The following is a 24,194-nucleotide window of genomic DNA, read 5'->3' as shown; positions in this document are numbered from 1 at the left end:
GGCCAAATCAAATGGGATCCAAAAAAGTAATTTTGAAATATGTTTTGAGTGCTCCAACAGCATAGTTCTGTAAGGACTCAACTTATATGCTTTACTTTAAAGCAATTACTGCTGAAATGCCAACTTTGTATTTAGTTTAATTCCTATTTATTGTATGGGAAAATAAAGCACATCACTTACACAAGTATCGGACCCTGCTCTGATGGAACTGCAATTACGCCACTGGCTTCACTTACTACATATTTGAGTTGATGTCCTGACCATGAAATTCAATGCAAACATTCTTCTATATGGTATAACAGCAGACTACAAGTACGTTTGTTTCAGTTCTTCAGCTACAATACAGTATAGGACAACTTTTAAGAAACTTCATCATTAGCCTTCATGGCATCCCTTCTGCTTTTGAAGAACTTCAAATTCACAAGGCTTACCAGTACCTTTAACGTTCTCTTCCGAATACAGATTTAAGTATAATTCTCCTCTCCAGCATACGCTTAAACCCAATCTGAGAAAGTATTTGTATCATTACTGTATCATTATTGCATTGTATCAGCCAAAGATCCTAAACCAGAAACAGAGTGCCCTAAAACACAGGGCATACTAACAAAATGAAGATATTTCTCCTTACTAAAAACTTCAATCTGACTTAACAAATGCAAGTGAGAAACCCCATTTAAATGAGTAAATGACTTCTCTACTACTGTTAGCTTCAAGTCAACACAAGGCGCAGCCCAACATGCCGCATCTAATCTTGAAGGGACAAAGGCGTGAACTTCTATGAGCTGGCTGGCGTACAACATTAACAACTTTTTGGACAGTTATGAACAGCGACAGCTTCATTGCTGCTGATACACAGTAATTTAATTGTAGCTACAACAGTCAACATTATCCTGCTTACTTATTCCTGGATTTCTCCCCAAAGTATGAATTAAACAAAAGAGGATGCAAAACCTTAACTTAGGGACATACATGGTCTTATCAGAGCCTCTAGTTTTCAAACTCCTCCATCCTTTAGTATCCCAGTTCTAGACTGGAGTCTCAGTTCACCACTTTGACTCATGCCCTACTCTTCATCAAACACTGGCAGAGGCATGTTGGCTAAAAACGGTAAATCAGATGACTGAGAAATACAGATGTGGGTGTTACTGGCACACAGACAATACTGTAGGTATGTGTACTCTCTCTCAGTACTTCTGTTTCCTCATGTGGCCATAAAAAACACTAGCTCTACCTTTCATAAAGATAGAATACATTTATAGAGAAAGATTTACACATACCCATATGACAAGCTGAAAAACAGCAGCTACACAAACAAAAAGTAAAAGGGGTTATTTACAAGAAAAAAAGATACACTTTCAACAAGTAAATTATTCAGATGCTGCCACAAGTAAATATTTAAGTTTTAATTACTAATATTTAACAATGCTTACAGAAATAGACCTCTTTATTAAAAAGAGATGAAGGAGAAAATGTACTACCTTATTGTATTTTTCAACAATGTTATACTGCTATTCATAGCAAGAGAAATTTTGGTTTCATAGATGAAAGATGTTATTCTATTAATGAGGCTGAGCTATTCAGTAAGTAGCTTCTGCAGCCAAAATTTCCCTAATTTTAAGAGAAATTCCACCTCATAATACTTATTTCAAAGAAAATGAGTATGTTCAGGCAGGAAAATGTCAGTGAATTGATCAAATGCGAGAACTGAGACATGTATTTGTGTGTCAAAGTATTTACTTCAACACTGCAATTCTTGTTTTAATCCCAAAAGCAAACGTATGAACAAACACATATGTTTTAGACCGTGGTACATGAATAATTTCTACAGACTCTATAGTTGCAGAAAACAACTGAACAGTTGACAGAACTGAATCATAACTGAACAGTTATAACCAGTTTTGAATTAGGTTAATTTCAAAACATCAGCTGCAATGCCCAAATCTCTGCCTACTACTAGCAACTTTGCTATCTGTAACACTTTTTACACTGCTGCAGGAGCTACCATCAACTTAGACGTTCAAATTATCAAGTTCTTTTACTGCAGAGTTTCAGTTTCACTCTGGAAAACATCAGTGAAAAGTATTTATTTTAGATCAGTAGGAAGACATTTTCTAGTTAAAAAAAGAGCTTAAAGAAAAAAAAAAGACAGGAATAATTAACCAAGCTGAAAAAGTGTTCCTTTTATTAATATCTTTACTCCACAAGTTCCGAAGCTTTGTGATTTAAGTCACTGAATTTGTTCACAGCTAGAGAAAGTGGTTTACCTTGAAGCAAGCATCTCACAGAGATGATGCATAGTATAGAAAGACTTTCAATAAAAATTGCCTCAGGCAAAGTCAGAGGCAAGCTTCTGTGAATATCTTTCAAGATCTGGCCTGAATTCAACTTAGTGGAGTTCTTTAATTTATCAAATTTTCTGTTTAGGTTTTGGTGAGCACTGTCTGTGCCTAATGCACTGAGGTTTTTTTATACTGAGGTAATAAAAAAATATAAATAATGATTCCCATAAGAGCTGACACGGAAGTTCTTTCAAACTGAATTTTGATAGATATTAAGTCTGTCAACATGCATGCAGAGGTAAGTAGGTCCTGGGAACATGAGTAGCTTTTGCGTATTTCCTGGTATTTTAATCATTCATTTCTGCTAAAACTGATCTCTAGTTAACTTGGGTTTTTCTGAACTTTTTTCAAAGAGTAAGGAAAGGGTATAGAAAAATTCTGTCTCGATGAGGCATCTCCTAGACATCGGTTAAATCAAAACGATTTTACCTAAGCATGTAAAAGCCAAGTTCAAATCCATAATCTCTTTTTTCTTACCCCTTGCCCCCCAAGTCTAAAGTTGGCATATGAACTAGTTTATTTTTTCAGCAGTTTGACTATAGGGCAAACATGCAATCATTATGGTGTTATTTGGAAAGAATGAAGCAAAATGTTTTTCATTTTGGTTTCAATATACTTTTTTTTTCTTCTGATTGACAGTTGTAGTTATATACCAAATTAACTGTTCTACTTGAAACAAAAACTCTGCCCCTTACATCGTAGTGGGGCCATTTCACCTCACAAGGACTTTTTTGTTTGGCTTAACTATAAAACTTTAACACCTTTTAAGACAGCAGAGATTAAAAAGTAAGCTAAGCTGCATCCAGTTCTCTACTGTATGTTAATTCTTACAGGCAAGTCTGAGGTTCAACCAGATGTGCTTACAAATAAGAGGACAGTATCATAATAAGCTGTTATTTTAACAGTGTAGCTTATACCAATTACTGTGTTTTTAAAGGATGCCATGCTATACTGTTCTATAAATTACTAATTTGCTCTTTAAATTTTAAACTAACAACTTATTTGACAATAGACATCTAAATAAATAATACAATTGTAAAATGTAAATAATAAAAAATAGTGTAGAACTATCAGCCATTTCGGGAACAGAGAGCATGTTCATAGAGCATACTTTCTTATACTTTTTTTTTTTTTTTTTTTTCATATTCTGATTTTCTCCATTCCAGGCATACCTCTGAATTTACACTCCCATGCTCTTTTTTTGTGCTCCTCAAACATTTTTAGAACAGTCATTTGTTAACATGAAAGGGGTAAGGATAGGGGAGAATCAAATCGATACCATGGACCTTTGGAATTTTATACATTTGATTAGCGCCTGAATCAAAAGGGGTCTTTGTGGTCACACTGCCAGTCTGGTTGCACTTCCCTCACAAAAGATCCTAAACATTGTTTACTCAAGCAATGCTATACATCAGTCCTTCCTTATATGTGGAATGCACCACACTCCTGAAACAGCAAGACATTACAGGCCAACTGAGAAGCCCGAGGAAACAAGGTCTGTTGCACCTTTGTTGACTTCTTGCAAAACCAGGGGAGCACAGGAACCAGAGGCAGATCGAAAGCCATAGTAATGGCAACAGAGTGGAAAGCTGAATGGGTGCTTGTGTGTGTGCACACATGCGTGTGTAAATCTGCATGTCCATGTGATGAAGTTATAACATAATCAGAGCATTTATATTCTTTGAAAGAGATGTTCCCAAGGTGTTGTGGTGACAAGTTCTCCCAATTATACAGAGTATTTTGCTTGTGCTACCTTTTTCAAAGACTTTCACCTGACCTTCCAATGCCAAAACCAATAAGTAACAGCTTTTAAAAACTGCTTAAAAAAAAAAAAAAATCCATTCCTTCAACTCTGATCCATCCTTCCTGCTCTGATCAGAACAAGTAATTGTTTGGGCAGAAAAATAATGTCTACAGTAAAACATGATATTTCGTTAAAAGGTCTCCATAATTTTCATTTCCAGACACCACAGTATAAGAGCTAGGAACACTCCTCATCTTTACTGACAGTTCTCACAGATGAAATGTCAGAGCTGAAATTGTACTAGATTTCTATAGAGCATGAAGTGCATTAGTGCCAGACTTGAAGAAGTTGGTGTCAAAAACGGGAAGAGCACGAGGACACAATAAAATCACTTTAATACCGAGGCAGTTTATTACTATGATTATTAATCATACTGCTCAGACAAGGCCTCTGGAAGAAGCCAACCACTGCTTTTCTATTTTGGACCTAAAAGCCATCTCAGAAACCATACTCTGCAAACTAGCTGGCACTGTACCGGTAAAGGATGTTAGGTAAGATCACATAAATAACATTCCATAGACTACTGTGCAGTATTCCCCAAGAAGTGCATTTTAGGCATAAATGAAATTAAGCACTGTATATATGACAGAATGCTGGTACAGCAGTCTATAAGGTTAGATGCGTAGACATCACAGCACTTAAACTCTCAGGCTTCTGGCACCAACCACAGAACAGGGGTATCATTGGTAAAGCACTACTCCTCGATGCATTAAGCAGGAGAACAACAATTAGCCTAAGCTTACAAAAAGGCTCTAGAGCACTTAGGTGTTTTACCGAAACAATGACATGCCTATAGGGGACATGAGTGTTATACAAACTCACCATCCACGTCTAATCTAAAAGAGAAGGCCACGATTTTTGAAAGGAACAAGTCTATGCAGAGAATGAAGATTCAAAGAAGCGACTGTACTGCTAAGCTCACTGATTTACCATTACCTTCTCACCTTCCCCATCTTTCCTGAGGAACCTGATCCACTGCAGCCCTCCAGTCATGCAAGCTGTCCCACTACGTCTCTATAATCCCTATGAAGCCACAGCACTGCAACTGCACGTGGACTTCTAATTTCCCCCTTTGTTTCCCCTACCGCATGCATGTGTCATGCTGCTTTCACAGGGAAAGTGCAAGAGCCTCTGACATTATGCTGTCCCCCAGACACTTCCTCACTGACCCTCACACCTTCGCTTCTCTTCAAGTTATGGTAATTCTTCTCTGACATACCTAGTTTAAATTAGGTTAGCAAGCCCACTTAGCAAAGATACTCTTGCCCTGCTTTGTCAGATGGATCTCCTGCCTGCCTCACTGTGCTCACCGTTCAAAAGAGGGCTCTGTGGTTGTAAAGGCAAAGCTTGACTTCTGATACCAGCCACACAGCCAAGTACTGACCAGCTGGATTTGTCTTTCCTACTCACAGGATCCTCTCAGAATTGAGAAAAACATTACCTGGGCCTCCAGACCATTGTAGCCACTCTTAATACATTCACAGCCACCCCTGTCAGTAACACTAGGGCCCACACAAATTAAGCAGAAAAAAAGCCATGTTCTGAGGACTGGACAAGCCACCACAGTCTCTCCACAGCCTCCTGGATCTTGGCCCACAGGAGGCAAAAAAAAACCCTCCAAAACATCAGGTTGGGCTGGCAAATGGATGTGTCCAACCCCGACAGGAGGAAGTCTCCAGTGATCACTACTCACTTCTTCCTCTTTGTGCAGACACTTCATTTGGGCGCAACTGACTCCGACATCTCCCCAGACTGAGTTTGTTCCTGCTCACCTGTTCCCAGGACACTAGATCTGTTCTCTAACTGCAGATTTGAAAGTGGAGAAGGAGCCTGCGATGTATCGCCAAAAGTAACAAGTTTCCAGCCTCCCCCACCCCATCACGGCGCGGGGAGCATTTGCTTCTTGAAGAATAGTCTCTAGTTGTCCCTCCTTCCTTGAAATGCTGGACCTTGAAAGGGTCTCTGCAAAGACTTTGTCAGCCTTGTGTTTATGTTCCTCAATGATATGCGGTCTGCTCACCTCCTCCTGCAGCTCCTTCACCTCAGTGAACAAGAACATGTCTCCAACAAGCAAGGTCACCATCACCCCCCGGCCCCAGAGGGAGGCACCAGACACTCCCTGCAGCCTGAGACCTGGAAGGCAACATCCTCCCCCTGAAGCGCTGTCCAGGTGGAGGCCTCTGATGTGCCAAGGACAATTGCTTCTGCAATTGTCTTCCTGTGGCACGTTACCATCATCATTCCACAGCCTCCAGCAGTCCCACGGTGTCTAGAGCAGAGTTTCTGAGCTCCTTTGCAGCCCTGAATGTTTGTTTGCTGCACTCTGGGAGCTACACTACTGCCTACCAGTTATACAGCTGCTCCCAAAGCTGCATAGGTGCTTGACACCGTCTGTTCAGCCCTCAGTTGAAGACAAGAGCTGTAGGCACCCCCTAATCAGGGCAGAGCAAACAGAAACTGTCTGCTGGCAGCAAAAGCTTCCAGAAACTAACCCTCACTGGCAGCAATTTCTCAGCCTCCAGAACTTTCCATCATAAGATAGTGTATCTTAATGCAATGGAGGAAGGAGGGAAGGCTGGCTTGACTCCCAGCTTTCTCAGCTCCTTCTTCCTAGCACAACACTCCTGGCACTGCCCTGACCTCAAGTGCCTCTCCATAACGCTCAGATACCCACCGATCTTTCCCTATCCATGAATTGCCATATTCTCACAATTTCTCCCTCCCCTCACTCCCAAATTCCCTGTATCACCTCTCATACCTTCACAGGAAGCGGAATACCACGCTGCCAGGACGTGGAAGGGCAAGACCAAAGCAGAGTGCCACTGCTACTCAGCAGGTGCCCACTCAATCAGCACATGAACCCTGGCTGGCCTCAAGCTGACCAGAAGGGGAGCTAAGAGGCAAATGCGTCTCTTGACTCCTAGACCTCCACCAGCTCCGCAGCCACCAATCCAGGAGCAAAGGACACACAACACAACAGGCCACTTCTTTTGTCTATATAAGGCAGCAGGCCAAGGGATTTGTTTGGTCTCAAGAATCCCACATGCTATCTGTTATCCAGGCCGAAGCTAAAGATAGCCATGCTTGTCTGTGAACAAGTTAGACTCAAACTTGAACAAAGTACATCATGAACATGACGTTAACAGCCTGTTCCATAAGCGGTGGAACTCCTGAATGTTAACCACCATGAGTAAGGCTAAGTACCTTTCAGCTGGCAGCTGAATCATAGCCACAGAGATCAGGTTCAGCTGCTCTTAAAGAAATGCTGCCTGGACCCAGTCATTAGATCACAGATAATATTCCCACACTGTGCTTTCTAAAAAGATATCTCAAGATAACTGAAGCACAACTTTTTAATTGAAAACTCTTTAACCTTTATTATCTGATAAAGAATAAGATGGAAAAAAATGGGACTAGAAGTTTGTAAACATTAAAATTAATAAAAGGGGCATGGGCTTGAGACACCAACACAGGCGCACAGTCTTAGCAGGAAACTCCAAAAAGAAATAAACACAATAAAATTACAAATTCCATATTATAAACACATACTAATGGGAACAATGATATAACTGATATAAGTATGACAACTCAAATGATTAATGTTATACTCCTGGTTAATTTCTTTCACATTCAGAGCACATATGTTTTGAATTTTAACAAGGGAAATTGAGTTGTGGCTTTCAGAGCAACCAGAACTCTATTGTTTAACATATAACAAAACACTTTGGTACTTCTATTGCCTTGGGCAACACAGTAAGTTATACTTGCTGCAGGAAATCTAATTCTTAATCATTTAATTTATCTTAATGGTTCTGGATGTGGGATTTTACATGTAAAAAAAAAATTATTACCAGGTGAAAGTTGTTTTACAATATAAATAAGCTCATGGTGTCCCCGAGGGACACCAATACCGGGTCCAGCTTTGTTCAACTTATTCATCAATGACTTGGATGAAGGGACAGACTGCCTCCTCAGCAAGTTTGCTGATGCTGCAGAACTGGGAGGAGTGGCTGATACACCAGAAGACTGTGCTGCCATTCAGAGGGACCTCGACAGGCTGGAGAAACGGACAGAGAGGAACCTCCTGAAGTTCAACAAAGGCAAGTGCAGGGCGCTGCGCACCTAGGGAGGAATAACCTCATGTTGGGGGCTGACCTGCTGGAAAGCAGCTCTGCAGAGAAGGACCTAGGGGTCCTGGTGGACAACAAGTTAAGCATGAGCCAGCAATGTGCCCTCGTGGCCAAGAAGGCCAATGGTATCCTGGGGTGCATTAGGCAGAGTGCTGCCAGCAGGTGGAGGGAGGTGATCCTGCCCCTCTCCTCAGCCCTGGTGAAGCCCCCCCTGGAGTACTGTGTCCAGCTTTGGAATTCTCGGTACAAGAGAGATATGGAGTGCCTGGAGCAAGTCCATTGAACGGCTCCTAAGATGATAAAGGGCATCTTTAGCTGGAGCATCTCTCCTGTGAGGAAAGGCTGAGGAAGCTGGGACCGTTCAGCCTGGAGAAGAGAAGGCTCGGGGGGATCTGATCAATGTGTGTAAGTATCTGAAGGGAAGGTGTCAAGAGGATGGGGTCAGACTCTTCTCCGTGGTGCCCAGTGACAGGGAGAGAGGCAACGGGCAGAAACTGAAACAGAGGCAGTTCCATCTGCACATGAGGAAAAACTTCTTTCCTGTGGGGGTGACAGAGCACTGGCACAGGTTGCCCAGAGAGGTTGTGGAGTCTCCTTCCTTGGAGATATTCAAAAGCCGTCTGGACGTGGTCCTGGGCAACCTGCTGTAGATGACCCTACATGAGCAGAGGGGTTGGACTAGATGATCTCCAGAGGTCCCTTCCAACATCAGCTGTTCTATGGTTACATAGATATAGATATATCGCCAGTGAGATTTTCTATTATATGACTGCAATAGTTTATATTTGGTTTCTCATCAATATAAATTTGAACTGGAGAGTTTGGCATCCTACCCTAGGAACAGATGCAACATCAGTCCTTGAAACGTAAGCATTTTTGTATGCTTAACCTGTAGATCTCTAGGCATTTTTTTTTTCCCCCAAAGAGGTGTTTTAAAAGAGTCTCTCCCTCCTGTTGGTATTTCCAATAAGCTTATCAACTGGTTTCGAGATGATAACACACTTGTCAAGAAACAGAGAGAAGGAGATAACTTGTTTCATCTATCAGACAATAAAAACTCATGTTAAAACCAAGTTGGTAAGGACTGGCTCTTTCAAGTCAGTGATCTAAGAGATTTGTACCTCATTTTTTTCTCTACCATCTGGTTCAGAAAGTTTTCACGGACAAATAAAACTATCACTAGATTGGACCAACAGCCCAGGTAAGAAGGAGTATTTCAGGTATACCAGTCTTTGAAAAAGTTTTTTCAAAATATATGTGATTCCTACAACGTGTAGAACACTAACTTCACAATGTAATTATACAGCATATTATGGCACTTAGTAGTAAGACATGTACACAGCCACTGAGAGCCGGAACAGCTTGCAAAGGTGTGCACTGGTCTAGATAGAAAGCTAACAAGCTAAAGCAAAACTGGTACAGAGCACATACAGTGATGCTTATTACTTGCGTTTTGGTCTTAGCTAGGTTCCCCTTAGAAAACAGAACCTTTCTGTGTTTGCTGTCAGACCACTTAGGATGTAACCAGAAACGACATTAATTGGGATGACTTGGGCAAGTGGGATACTTTGCTGTTGCTTGTGGAGGCAAGAGGGCTCCTCCTGTTTATAAGAGTACTGCCTACCATATCCAGTCCACGTTATAAGACTAACATGTAGATCAAAGCATGTAACTGAAACATTCAGCAATATACTTCATAGTGTTTTGATTTATGACACTGCATATCCTAGAGAAGTCTTACTATGAAGTCAGAACTCTTTATTAAATCAATCCGATTATAAAATCCTCTCTAGCAGTATCAGATTTACTTGGCAGCTAGGGGAACTTCAGTATGCATACTGTGGAACAATACTAAAGCTTCCTCAGATACAGGCAGAATGAAAACTGTTCAAAGGTTTAAATAAAAATGAATCATAGAAACATATACTAAGTCACTCATCTATATTCATGAAGAGGTTACTACCTTCTTATCAGACACAGCTGGACACAGCTATATTCAGGAGAATGATGGGCAGAGACCTACAAAAATTATCTGTCAGAGCAGATATCATTCACAAGGGTGACTGAACTAGCCTTTAAGCCTTTAACCCATGTGTTTGCAACACCGCTTATAAAGAGAGAAAACACCTGATAGCAATATTAACTGCAGTTCAGTATGTCCACTCTAGATCTATTTTCTATTGTAAGCCACATTAAAATAGATTTACCATTAATATAGATTATCTATTTTTATGCAATAAAAAATTACTGTACCTTACAGTAAAATCATAGGAGCAAGAGGCCAATAAAGTTGCGTGGAATGGTGAAAACTGCAAGAAAACAAAACAGAACAACTTTTAAAATATCACCATTGTGAACATATTTGAAGACTCCTTGTGAGTAGAAAGTTACCAAAGTTTAACTAGTTAAACTGTCTCAGTAGGTTCCATTTAATGCCATAATAGAACAGATTACTTCAAAAAAAACAAACAAATTTAGCCACCGTGCTTACAATCGCAGTGCTCTACAGGATCCTGTCTGGTTTGATTTAAGCAATCCTGCTGTAAAATTAAGATGTTCTAGGACAGTCATATAAACGGTCATTAAATTCTGCTTTTTGCTGACAACCTGAGTACCATCTCAATATATAAAGGAAGTTTCAGTAAAACTGTGCGACCAGTTTGTTTTTTCAGCTCAGTTAGTGGGATGCACTTATATTGAGCCATATTGCAGAGAACGTTAAGATATATTTTACTGGCATCAATTCCATGTGCTAAAATTCTGAAATTACTTAAGGAAATGGGAAAATCTGAGTTAAGTTGAAAAACTTAACTTTACAAGTTAATCTCTGTAAAACTTTACAAGAATTTTCAGCTAAGGAAGAAAAGAATTTTCATCATATTTGCTTTTCTGATCCCTAAAGAACGAATCCAAGAGAAGCAAAGAGCACTGAAAACCACAGTTCCTAACAAAACTACAAACTAACAAGCCCAAGAAGAACTCAAAACTAAGATCATAGGACTAAGATCTGTTCAAGTTCCTACAGATGCAGAGCTTAATCCCACCAGGGATTAAGACCTGACTTGACTTATCTTGCCTACAGCAGGACTGAGGGGACCATATGCTTGAACTCGCTCCAGGAGCTCCATGTCTCTCTCATATTGGAGAGCCCAGAACTGGACAAAATACTCCAGATACAGCCTCCCCAGGGCTGAGCAGAGGGGGAGGATCACCTCCCTCAATCTGCTGACAATGCTCTGCCTAATGCAGCCCAGGACGTTACAGAATAGAGAATAAGAAATGTTATCTGTCTAGTCCTTTTAGCATCGGTTTATTGACCTATTATCTGTGAATTTTTCCAGTTCCTTTGGAACTTGATGACACTATCTGCCTCTGCAACCTCTTGTGACAAATAATTCCAGAAATTTACTGTCTGATGTGTAAAAAAAAAAAAAAAAAAGTACTTTCATCAGTTTATAAAGCCATCCCCTATTAGCTTCATCAAGTGTTCCTTAGTTCTACTATCACAGGACACGGTGAACAACAGTTCTGCATTCAGTTTATCCGTTTTATCATGAAGACTTCTTCTTATGAATCCCTTTGCATCAGAGCTGTTTTTGAAAGTTACCATGTCCCACTGCCTGCCAGAGTATGACACTCATAGCTGTATTGATTCAATTGCCTTTATGAATATGAAACTGGAGCTGCAAAATGATCTAGATGAAAAAAAGAAATCTCTTAACACCACTGCTACTTTTTTTTTTTTTTTTAAAGAACATTTCACAGAGCTAGATTAAAGCATGGTCATGCAGGAATTACACCCGAAAAAAGACAGAACGGTTACCACAGGGGGAGAGCAGGAAAGAGTAACAAGGATAAGGGAGAACAGGAGCTTCTCAGATTGTCTAGCCACAAGAAGGATTTGTGATGTAAAACCAATCCCTTAGACGCATCTTTTCCTGACAAATCACAGCCCAAGGACAGTTAACTTTTAAAGCTCTTAGAACCATATCAAGAATGACATAGCTATGTGAAACAAAGTACTAGCCAGAATTAAATTTTTCTGCCAGTTCAGACTTCCTAGAAAATAGTAATAAACATACCTCTTCCTGAAAGGCTTTATAATCATCAGGGATTGTCTGTGCCACGCTAACCTTGTACCAAACCACAGACTGGTGTCCTGCAGCCAGCATAAATGACTAACTGCAAGCACTGACTAATTCAAAGAAATGCAATCATGTATCCAGATCAAATTTGTACATCACTGGGTGATCGAGTAGTACCAAGATCCAGTATAGCTATCTGTAGCCTCTCATGTGTAAGATTTCTAAACTCCTTTGCACTTGTTAACATTTTCTTTGTATACACAAAAATACATATTCACAGTGAGCTCTGTACCTTGCCTTACGTGAATGCTGACAGTCCGTATGGAAAGAACGGGACACAGTACCATTTAAAAAGGGAATAAGGAAAGATATTTTCTCTACCTCAGACTTCCCAAATAACTTATCCAAAGCAACCTCCTATCCATTTCTCAACCTCTGGAACATTCCACATGGAAAAATACTGCCTTTCATGACGACACTTCCTTTGAAACCCCAGCAACCTGCTAAACAGCAAAATGTTTTACTGTGCTGAACTGAAGGTTTCCAAGAACAATCAACATAATAGCTAAAATCTTGAGCGCTTATTGTTCTTTTTCCTCATTACTAGGTTATGTGAAATATTGCTGCTTTCCTGGCAAACTTGCATAATAATTCAATGATGGGCTACAGTGAATAATATAAAACTTACTTTCGCTCTTCTGATAGCATAGGTATGACCAAGCAAGACGAACACTGGTTGCCGGACGTTCCGCAAATCCCAGCCTTTCAAACTGCAGTCAACTGCACCAGTTACCAGCAAGTTCTGATGATTTGAAACAACACAGATATATCAGCACAACTTAACTCTTAAACGGCCAAGATGCATATCAGGGGAACGTTGGCTACTAAAGTTTAATAAAGCAAACAATACTGATGAATAAATCATAAATGAGGTCCTCATTTTGTTAATTAAAGAGAATAGAGAACTACAAGCTATTTCCCCATTATAGATTATTCTGTCTACTACGCAAAACAGTAACCAAAACAACCCCAGGTCTACTCATGCCATTTACCTCTTGCAATAACACTCTGCTGGAGATGTAGTTAGTGAATGAAAATAACAAGCAACTAGACATTTTTTTTATTACAATATAAAAATAAAATATATTAATGTAGCAGTAAAAAAAAAAAAAAAAAAGAAAGCTATTTAATGAAACTGATTCAGTTAGAAAAGCAGTTGGACAGACAGGATTATACCTCATCATATTTGCACCAGTCACAGCTCAAGATCTCAGCATGGTGGGCTGGAATCACAAGTTTGACTCCTGGGGCTTTCACATCCCAAATTCTTAAAGTTTGGTCACCTGAAACAAAGATAAATTGATTCAATTCATCAATTGATGAATCAGTTAAGAGATACTGTTAGTACAGTAGTACTCAGTAAAAAATGATTTCTCAACTCTATGAAATACAAACTATGACAGCAGGATGCGCAGGTCAAATAAAACAAGCACACTGTAGACACAGAGGTCAGAGAGATGCACACAAGGAAGTAGAACTTGTTTCATTTTATCACCAACGCTTTCATTACTTTTTAATCCGAGATTTTATTAAGAGGAAATGGGGTAAAATATTCAAACACATTTTAGTCAAGGAGGAGCTTACGGTCCATTTCAAAATTAACTTACAAGATCAGAATGATGAACAAGTTTTCTCTGCAAGTTAGCAAATAAAAGTACTTACACTAAGCTAAATGCAACTTACATCCAACTTATTTCAACAAAACGAAAATTTAAGGCACTTTTCCTGTACTACTCATGTGCTAAGACTGCACACAGATCTTCATCGAAAGTTCATAAGACACCGTCATTTTGCTACAACTGTTATACATATTAAAAGCAACGTTTGCTCTAACCTCAGAGCACGTACACAAAGGTCCTTAGAGAGCAATTAGGGGAGCGTAGCCTAATTTAAAAGCTCTGAATCACCTGAGCCTCTCTCTTTCCATCAAACTATGGATTGTCTTCTAGGCTTAAAGTTTATTAGTCTTACTAACTCAGCTGCTAATGGCTTACAAAGATACACAGAAGACTGTCAGTATTGACAAGACTACCATGCTTCTCAATTGCTTTAATCATGATATTCTCATTAACCCTCAATATTTAACTTTGCATCAACAGAAATGAATTTCCAGCTCATTTGTTTACAAGACAGAAAATCAGAATCCATATTCATGCCTGCGTTCATGCAAGACACATGCAATCACTAGAAGCTGCATCTGAACAGTCATGATTTGTACGGAAGGCAAATACCAACACTACCTATACTAAAAACAGTTTTACCTTGTTATTGAAGAAATTCATAGGGTAAGCAATTCATAGGGTAAGCAATTATCAGGAACACTTCTGAAAATCCTCAAAACAGCTATCCTCAATAACTTCTATGCTATTTATTACATCAGATTCCTGTTTAAAAATTAATACTTTGATGGTTTTAGTGCCCAATTAAAAAATGTTTTATTTTCAGAAATTGTGGCAACTGTACCATTAATTTTGATATGATTAAAAGGTATCATGCTGGTGTTAAAATATACAGAGAGGCACCCAATATCACAGCTCCTGTCAAGAATATGGCTACAGTTCAAACAAAATCATCCCTAAAACCACAATGGCAATACTCCTATTGCAAGAATTTCCTAGCGTTGCAGACTCAGCAAAAAGACATAAAACTTTTGAAAACTTTGAATACAAAAATAAAGTGAGAGCTTGATTTGAATGCATGTCATACGAACGGCCTTGTGACTATGGTGCTACAGAGATCACAGGAAATTTTGCTCCGTTGGCTTTGCCTCAGACGCCATGACGGTGAGAGATACTGCGTTCTTGGTGGCCAAATTCCCTGCCCATAAGATAAGAACAAAACAGGACTTCTCTGTTTTCATTCCTCTTGCCTATTTTTATATTTTCAAAAACAAGAATGTCTGTTACTCTGTGTATGTGCAGCACTGCCCACAATGACACCTTGCAGTCAGTTGAAGCCCCAAATATCACTGCAGCCCTTGTAACAACAGTGCAACATATGGAGAGGAGGAAACAGGACCAGCAGGATCTTGGTGAAAAAGGCAGTTTGCCCATCTACCCACTTAGTCCTGCTAATCTGCCTGCTTGCACCGGACAGATTTCAATTGGAGTCTTAAGACTTTCGCAGATAGAATAATGTATTTAGAAAATTTTTATTTTATATTTGATCGGATGACACAGACTGGAATGGGAAGCTCGTATTTCACTACAGGCAGGACAATTTTAGTAAGTAAATAAATATATAAATCCAGGTGAACTAGAATAAACTGCTGCAGGGACAGGCCTCAATAGCATTATTACGGCCAAAAACATTTGGAAAAGTAACTTACTCAGCCAGTAACAGTTTTATCACCAAATATACAACTTTTCCAATTTTTTTTTTTGAATAAAAAAGGCTGACTCACAAAGGTTTTTTTCCTCTTTTCTTTTCTTTTTTTTTTTTTTAATCTATTTGAAAGTGGTGAACTTAGATGTTATTAATTCTGTCTGCCACTATTTGTGAATTATTTTTAATGGAGTCAGGTATCATGCAAGCGAACCTTTTAGTTACAGGAACAGACCAAATTAAAGCCAAAACTAAATCTAATTTTTCCATGTAAGCTGCAAGTAAAAGAATCAGAAAAGAGAAGGTTTTTTTTTTTTAATTTAGCTGATAAACAGTGTAACAGTGTAAATGTGTGACACATCGCACATTTTAACAATCGTTGTCTTTAGCTTAAACATCTTTCCATGACTTCACGGTATATTATTTTACAACTCATTTCAATGAAAATTGCTGTTAATTATCTTTGAGTTTCCACATTTCCATAATTCCTTTAAATCCGCATTACCAAGGTTGCATTTCTTCCATATGACAAAGCAGAAGTAGGATAATAATAGTTAAAAAACACATGGAAAGGACACCAAAAACAATCACATTCACTAACAGCCACTTCCAATTGGCATCCCAAAGTAAGCAACCACAGAAGTGGCCAACATTTCCCCCACAAAATATTTCTATTTCTGTAAGAAGCAATTTCTCTATGGCAATAGATTTCTGCTGGTCTGTTAGATAATTATGATTCCAGATTTGTTTGTATATTGTACTTGCTTTCTTTCATTTTAATGAATATTTGTGCAATTTTGGACGAATCAATAGAACTACACAATATATACTCATCTATTCAAAATTTCTGAAAGAAATGCTGATCTGGAAGTACATCATCCCCATACAGGGATGAAGACTGCTAATGTGAATGACAGTGTATTATTGTGAAGAGACATAGTTTATTTGAGATTTAAATTTCATGTAGGTTTTATGTTGACTTTTTGCTCACAGATGTATTTTACCCATGTTCATAAATCATTATGCATTAAGTCCAGTGAGAAACACCAGCTAAGCAATCGATGCCAGACAGTGCTGAGGTACAACATTAATCATATTACATAGGTATTTAAGAGATTAATAAAAAACTCCAAGAAATCTCATACACTATCTGAAAGCAGAAGCAATTCTAATCAGGACAGGAACACATTTTTTCAAGAATCAAAGTACTGTTACCTTAAAATTTCACTTAAAAAGACAAAGCTGATTTTGTAAATCCTAAAGCAAGAAATCTGATCTCAGGACACTTCTCATCAAGGGGAAAATGGGTAACATAGCTTTAAATTACCATAGGAAAAGAAGTCAGCACAAGAGACAGGAGTACTGGCATACATGGTATAACATCAAAAAACTTAATTAAATTAAGCACTTATGCTAAGCCATTGAACAATTACAAGTTAGTTTTTGATTGCTTGTATGTTTTTCAGTAGATGGTAAAAAACAGACTGAAGTATTTACTCAGAATCAAACAGGAAATCTGCAGTTTTATTTAAAACATCCAGCGGAATTCTACTGAATGCACAAAATCTGTTCCCGTATAGCAAAAACTAGATAGCAAGTAAACATAATTTAATAACAGAAATGTACTTTCCAACTGGCAGTTTTTCAATCTGATAAAAAAAATGCTGTAAAGCTAAAATGAAAACAGCTTGAGTTTCCTCAGGTTACACCTGGACAGAATCGTCTTCTGAAAAGAGTGGATTGTTAAAAACAAACAAGAAGTTAGTGAAACAAACAAAAAATTATTGAAAATTTTCATTTCAATATTTTTCAAAATAAATACAAATCTTAGCATAAAATTTTATTTCCAAATTAACCTACTCTAGCCTACCATATTATTAAGCCATTCTTCAGTGAATAGAAAAGTTTGCTATACACCTAACTCTAATCCAAGTCATCCAAAACATTTCAATTCACTGTAGAACAACTGTTATTTCCACTCAACACTGAAACATTATTTTATAAGATGGCATTCTAATATAAATTATTATAATCTGAAAATGCTTTATATTCTAGCAAGTGCTGCACTCAACACTTCACTATGGCTAGCACATATCATAAATTGAGGATCAGACTCATTTCTTGAGAACTATTTCCAGAGAGCTTGCAAACTAGAGTTTATTCAGTAAAGCTTACTGAATGCAAGACATGGATGAATTCAAAACCATGGTGGAATATCCTGAAGCAACAGATTTCAAATGAAAACACTCACCTCATTTCATTATATAGATTTGACAGAACAAAGTAGGCAAATAAATGATATTTCAATAACTTCTAGCATAAACAGCAGCCTTAGTAGTAACTGCAACAAAATGTAGCAACTCTATACTCAATTTGCTCTTTAGCTGCTTGATTTGTAAAACAAAAAGCCATGTGCTAAGTTGAAGCCCCTTATTCTACCTCTTGAGGATTTGGAATCTAAAAATGACCAAGTTCTTCTCGCTCCTGCAAGGCCTTGAACCTTGCTCACGCTGGCGTTTGTTTTAACGTATTTGACACGTAAGTAAGAACAAAAGAATTCATAAGAAGCAAAGAAGGAATCCCCCCCCCCCAACAAACTAAAGGAATATAAACATCTTGTAACTTGTTTCTGAACGCATGCCAAACCATCATGACATTTGTTTCTGAGGGCTATTTCCTTCATGTATGTAAGAGCCTGAACAAACACCTTTGGAATTACCTGTCTGCAACCCCCACTTCCCCAGCACCTCCTTGTTTTGCCTTGAGTTAGCTCCGAAGCTAAAGCTTGAGAAAACTGCCAAGACCTGACTGTCAAATTTGGTTGAGAAACTGACACATGGAAAACACCTCTTTAATGAAGAGCTGCACTCAAGACTATTACTTTCTCATTCATTCAGCACCTTTTCCTCTTAGCTGACACATACCTTCCCCGGTCGTTATTTCACAGAAGATAGTTTGTTTAGTCTTAGTTTCCTCTCACAGGCATTCAGAGCCCAAACATGGAAAGGTGCACCAAAACCGTAGGTCAGCCCAATCTCTGAAACTACAGCTCGACAACCCTTGGACTACACACATTTGTCAGCAGAAGACGGGTAGGTATGAAGACATTAACTTCTTTTGAAAAGGTAAGTCAGTACGTCAGGGCTGGCAATGAGATGGAACACGAGAGGAACAGTGCTGTAGAAGCGTAACCTTAGAGTCTAGGACAAGGGCTCACAAAGCGTGGCGGCTGGATTTGTGTGCTCATTCTTAAACCAACAAAGCTGTAGCCCCCTAACGTTTGCGTCAATGTAATTTAAAAAATCCCACAAAGAAATACAGAAGAACGGAAAGAATTCTTCGAGCAAAAAATATAGTTAATTGATCCACACTATGGTGAGTGCAGACGTTATCTTGCAGATTTGAGAAATATTTCTTAGTCTTATTCATGATTTGTTAAAGAGGTAACAGTCTGCACCTACCCTGATCAGTAAATTTGACTGCATTAATGATTTAAAAATGAATGCAGTATTAAAACTGAGGTCCCAGTAGTTAAGATACAAGCTAACAGTCATTTTAAATCTCCCTGCGCTTTGTCAAATCCAGAACGCTGTATTTTCCTTTGCCAGTGTTATATTGGTATTGAAGAATATTACAGTTATGCAGATAAGGGTAAAAGGGTACTCATTACTTACTTCCCACTGGTAAATTTAAAGGACAATAAAAATGTTTGACGCTATAAAGGATGCTTTCTTTATAAACCAAAGGACTGAGCAAGGTCTATTGCTCTGCAGTTGCTGAGGCTCATTTAGTTGAACTGATTTATGTTTGACTATATACTAATGTTGTGTGCGTTTGGCCCTTTCTTTATGTGCTTCTCATCAATTTGTTCTCCAGGTTTAAAAAAAAAAAGAGAGACCTTCTGGGCAAATGATACAATGAGTCATTAAACCCTCTTAGCCATGAAGCCGTTGTTATTTATGTCATTCTTCAATCACATTTTCTACATTGCTGTTTTTTTCAGCGTAAGGCAGACATTTACCAGGGCTCTGCGCCGGCGCTGCACATCCACCTGAACATCCTGCTTACCTTATCGGCTCTGAAATCGTTACTGACATCACAACAGAATTTATTTACATGTACAGAATTAACAGTTTGTTTCTGTTAATAGTTGTATCTCCAATTTCAACAAATAAAAGATAAGCCATTACTAAATTGGCTTTTAAGGGTACAAACGCTTGTACGTGACAATGGCAGCATTGTAAAGTACTTCACACATCCCTCCAAATGTTAAATAGAGGTGCATTAGATGCCGAATAAAAGCTAATTTAACTGAAGCATCACATATACTTACCTTCTATAATTTAATTAAATTTTACTGTCCACTGCACACAAAGGTAGTCCTCCTGCACGTATTTAGATCAAAGACTTAATGAATCAAAGTACTGCACACTTAGTATTACATCCTTTTTCAGCTGTTTTATATTACAGTCTCATGCTTCTCATTTTCTTCATTTATATTCTTTCTCTAGTCTCATAATAATTTGAGAGAAAATCATATTCCAAAGGCTTGAACCTTATCAGCTTGCGACAAAAGCTGTCTAGGCACATAACGGTCCTTCTGAGCAGCTATTTTGCTGCGTCTTGCAGTTGTGTTAGCTTTTCAGTTTTCAGTTAAGCAGTTAAGCGGAAACTAAATTTCTGCTGGCATCTGAGTGGATTCAAACAAAGGCAGCACAAAGACAGAGGGGAGATATACAAAAGCACTCTAAGTCTCCTTCCCTTTTGCTTATTTTCTTCCAAAAAAACCATGAAGTGTTTACTTAGCAAATCTAATTAAATTGGAAATATTTCAAGTATTTTGAAATATTAAGTATTTTTTCCAGTCATGGTTCACAATGTTCTTCTGGAGTATTATTTTCCTAACAAAAAGTTGAAGAGGCTGCAACATGAAATAGTTCATTTCTGATCTGAAGTTCTCTGATTTTATAATATTAATATATGGGTGTGTATGTGCTTGAGACTATGTATGTCGGGGTGGGGGGGGGAATAAGGGGGACCAAGGGGGAGAAAGAGAGATAGAAAACACACATACAGGCTCAATACAACTCTAAAGCAGCTCAGCCTCCTTCAAATAAAGAATGACGAGGATTGGAAAGAAAGCAGGTGAAAGGAAGTTCAGGAAGTTTCCCTCCAGCCATATTTTCAGTTAGTAATTTTCAGGAAAACAAATTTGCAAAAGAACAGACACCATCAAACTTCAGGTCAACGTTTCCAGTAAGTGCATGCAAAGAAGGGACCATGATGATACTGTGTGATGACACAGTATCATCATGTCGAGACTGCAGTTCTCCTCCAGCTCTAACTTTAGCTCAGAAGTTCAGTCATCAGTGAAATTCAGCTTTCCATCGCATAGTATTGGAACATCCTTATGTGCGTGCGGATCCTTGAAAATCTCAGATGAGGAGGCCCAGCCTCCCAGATAGCTCCACTTAAGTTCCTGTTCTTTTGCAAATTTTACTCTGACTCTTGAAAAGAATGAACATGTATTGCAGAAACCTGAAGCTAATTGCAGTCAGACTTCACTGACTGATGACTCCATCACAAACAAAAGGCACAGTATTTCTCTACTGTAAGTACTACTTGGATATGAAATAAACATCTTGCAGTGCAATGTTACATGTAAAATCACTAAATAAGAGAAACAGATGACTTAACAGTGCTTAAGTTAAACCTTTTAACACATGAACTTACTGAATCACTCAAAGAACAGATCGATTGTAGGCTGCTGTACACAATCACAATACCATCACAGACAGCAATTTAACAATCAACGTCTCCTAACGTTGCTCATGTGGCAGCGTATTAGAAGAGAGTTTGGCTTAATCGCTTAAGTATCAAATTTGAAATAAATTGCTGGATCAGGAGAGCCCCTTCTGTTCATCCACAACATCAAAAATTTCATATGAGCAAGATGCAATTGCGGGGAGGTTTCTGAGCAAGTGGGACTGCACAGAGATTATAACTTTCCCTAGAATTTGCAAAAAACACTAACACTCTTTTCACCTTTTACCTTTGACCAAATGGTACTTTGCAGCAGATAGTTGCATTTCAGTAGTACCATTCATATAGTACACAGGGTTCAATCCTCTTAAGTTTTGGCCCATTCTGGTAGATAGGTACCTCCCAAGCGTTACCTCAATAAACCTTCAATTAAGTTGTAAGCATCTGTGCACCACTGCCTGCCTACCAAGCACTACTGTGTTTGAACAAATACATGAAATTTGTTAGTTATTCGAGTTCCACTGTGCAAGCAAAGCCAGATAGAAAGAGCCAGACTGCATTATAAAATAAAAACCACATGCACTTTTTATTCAAGCTTTCCACAGAACAGGAAAAAATATCTTTGCGTGTACTACTGTCTCACCTTAACTTCAGTAACAGAAAAGGATATTTTAACTTATTTACCCTCTTGATATAAGAGCTAAACAATTTCCATTTGTATCACTATCAAAACGCAGATAAATTTGAGATCAGACATATTTAAGCCACTGGAGTGAATCTACTGATATTTATCCTGGGCCAGCGCGTTATTGCTCCTCTACCTCCCAAACACTCTGTAGCTCACAGTGTCCCCCTCCTCCAGCCAGTCAGCAGTTAGACTGCAGGTCTAGCAGCAGAGCTCTGCTCGTGCCTCTAAAATAAGAGCATTCTCTGGGAAACACCATTGCCTCACTGTACAGTCTCTTTGGCCTCAGAGACATCCAGCTCAATTATGACTGTATTAGTCAGCAAGATTCATAATACTGGCAGAAACAGAAAAGTAATACTGATTTTCCCTTTTCCCAAGAACAACGCACAGTGATCTCCTACCAATATTTAAAATAATTCAATGAGAATTGACTAAAGTCTTCACAGGGCCAACAGTCTACTGATGCTATGCACTTCGAGACAATTTGACCAAAAACGTAAGCCAGAAGATGAAATAAAGTATGTCACATTTTACTGGACAATGAAGAGACTCATGTGAATGGATGAGAGCTACACAAAAATAATAGGAAAAAAATACAAGGTCACCGAGTTGACTACTAGAAAACTGCTGATCCATGTTTAAAAGGCCAAGAGAATGATTTATAGAACGTAACAGAGCCTACAAATCCAACCACAGCTAAATAGTTCTCTTTGCTTCCTCTGCTTTCATGTATGATACACACTACCACCTGCTGGACAAAGCGCAAAAGTAATACAATAGGGGTTTTTGTGAGAAATTCTTTACGATCATGTTTACCTGAGGCAGAAGCAAAACAACCTGGGATGTGTGGAGACCATATAGTGCTGTAAATGACCCCCTCATGGCCTTTAAAAGTGCACAATGACTTCCCCACAGCTGGATCCCACTAAATAAAATAAAAAGAAAATTGTTGAAGTATACATGCAATGAAAGAAGAAAAGTTTTCATACATATAAAAGCTTCATATGTACAGAAAGGACTAAAGAAACTTCTTTTTACTGTGTATCATGAAAAGCACTTGTATACTTAAATTGATAGCAACCGAATGACAGGGCAGCATCTCAGTTAAAACAGAACTGCAGCCGCAGTTTAAAAATAAAGAAGAAAAGTGAACGGACATTGTTTCTTCACACAAAGAAACATCAGTTCCAAAACAAATCACAGTTTTGGCTTCAACGGAAAACCAACATACCAGCTTGGCTGTTTGATCCCATGAACCAGACACCACTAGATGTTCTCCTCTAGTTTGGCTCCAGTCAACACTATATACCTGTAAATGGTATAACAGCCTAGTTCAGAAACAGCATTAACATACAAGTTTGAGTCAGTCAAAGTTCCACGAGGTACCCCTGGACTTGCAGATTTTATAATAATCAGCTAAAAAAAGCACACAGGTTAAGCACCACACAGTTGCCCATGATGCCTTTTACCTGAGTAAAAATTAAATTTAACATCCAAATCTCTCAATCTGGCATTAAAAGCACATATAAGCTCAGAAAAGTATCCAAAAAGGTAAAGATAGACCAAAAAGATAAAAAGGATATTAAAAAACCCACATGGACCCACCATCACTGGAGGTTTCTTCCACTGTAAAAAAAGTCGTAACTCAGACTGATTTCTTATATCCAATCCAACTTTGAACATTTCTAATTGCTGTCAGTGTTAATGACACCTCTCTTTAGAGCTGACTGTGGAGTCGACATTGAGGTTTTTGCTGACTAAAAATAAATACTTCTTACGATTTCTAATTACGTGCATCTTTGGGTTTCCTAGAGTGCCTGCTACCACAGAATATAAGTGCTACACAGATAAGCTAGATTCAAGAGAGGCAGGGGGAATATATGCTATAAAATAGTCTGATCTTCATCTTTTCCAGATTCTAAGACACTCTTTTGTAATGTTCAGCTGCTCAAACACACAAACCACATCTAATGTTGCCCCCCTTGACAGAGGCAGACACCT

The 24,194-nt window shown here is 38.6% G+C and overlaps 1 protein-coding gene across 1 annotated transcript in view; it reads right to left on the bottom strand.

The window, feature by feature from the left end:
- PEX7 (peroxisomal biogenesis factor 7) overlaps window positions 1-24,194 on the bottom strand; it is a 49,409-nt gene that overhangs the window by 17,671 nt on the left and 7,544 nt on the right. Inside the window, exons 4-8 of the mRNA XM_068938459.1 lie at window positions 23,425-23,502; window positions 23,010-23,118; window positions 13,595-13,701; window positions 13,047-13,160; window positions 10,527-10,582 (exon numbers count right to left, since the gene is read on the bottom strand). Coding sequence (XP_068794560.1) covers window positions 10,527-10,582; window positions 13,047-13,160; window positions 13,595-13,701; window positions 23,010-23,118; window positions 23,425-23,502 — 464 coding nt within the window. The remainder of the gene's footprint in view (window positions 1-10,526; window positions 10,583-13,046; window positions 13,161-13,594; window positions 13,702-23,009; window positions 23,119-23,424; window positions 23,503-24,194) is intronic.

The sequence above is a fragment of the Struthio camelus genome, chromosome 3, assembly GCF_040807025.1.
Source record: "Struthio camelus isolate bStrCam1 chromosome 3, bStrCam1.hap1, whole genome shotgun sequence".
In the NCBI taxonomy this organism is placed as follows: domain Eukaryota; kingdom Metazoa; phylum Chordata; class Aves; order Struthioniformes; family Struthionidae; genus Struthio; species Struthio camelus.
The sequence above is the reverse complement of the archived record's forward strand: the minus strand, read 5'-3'. Positions and strand labels throughout refer to the sequence as shown.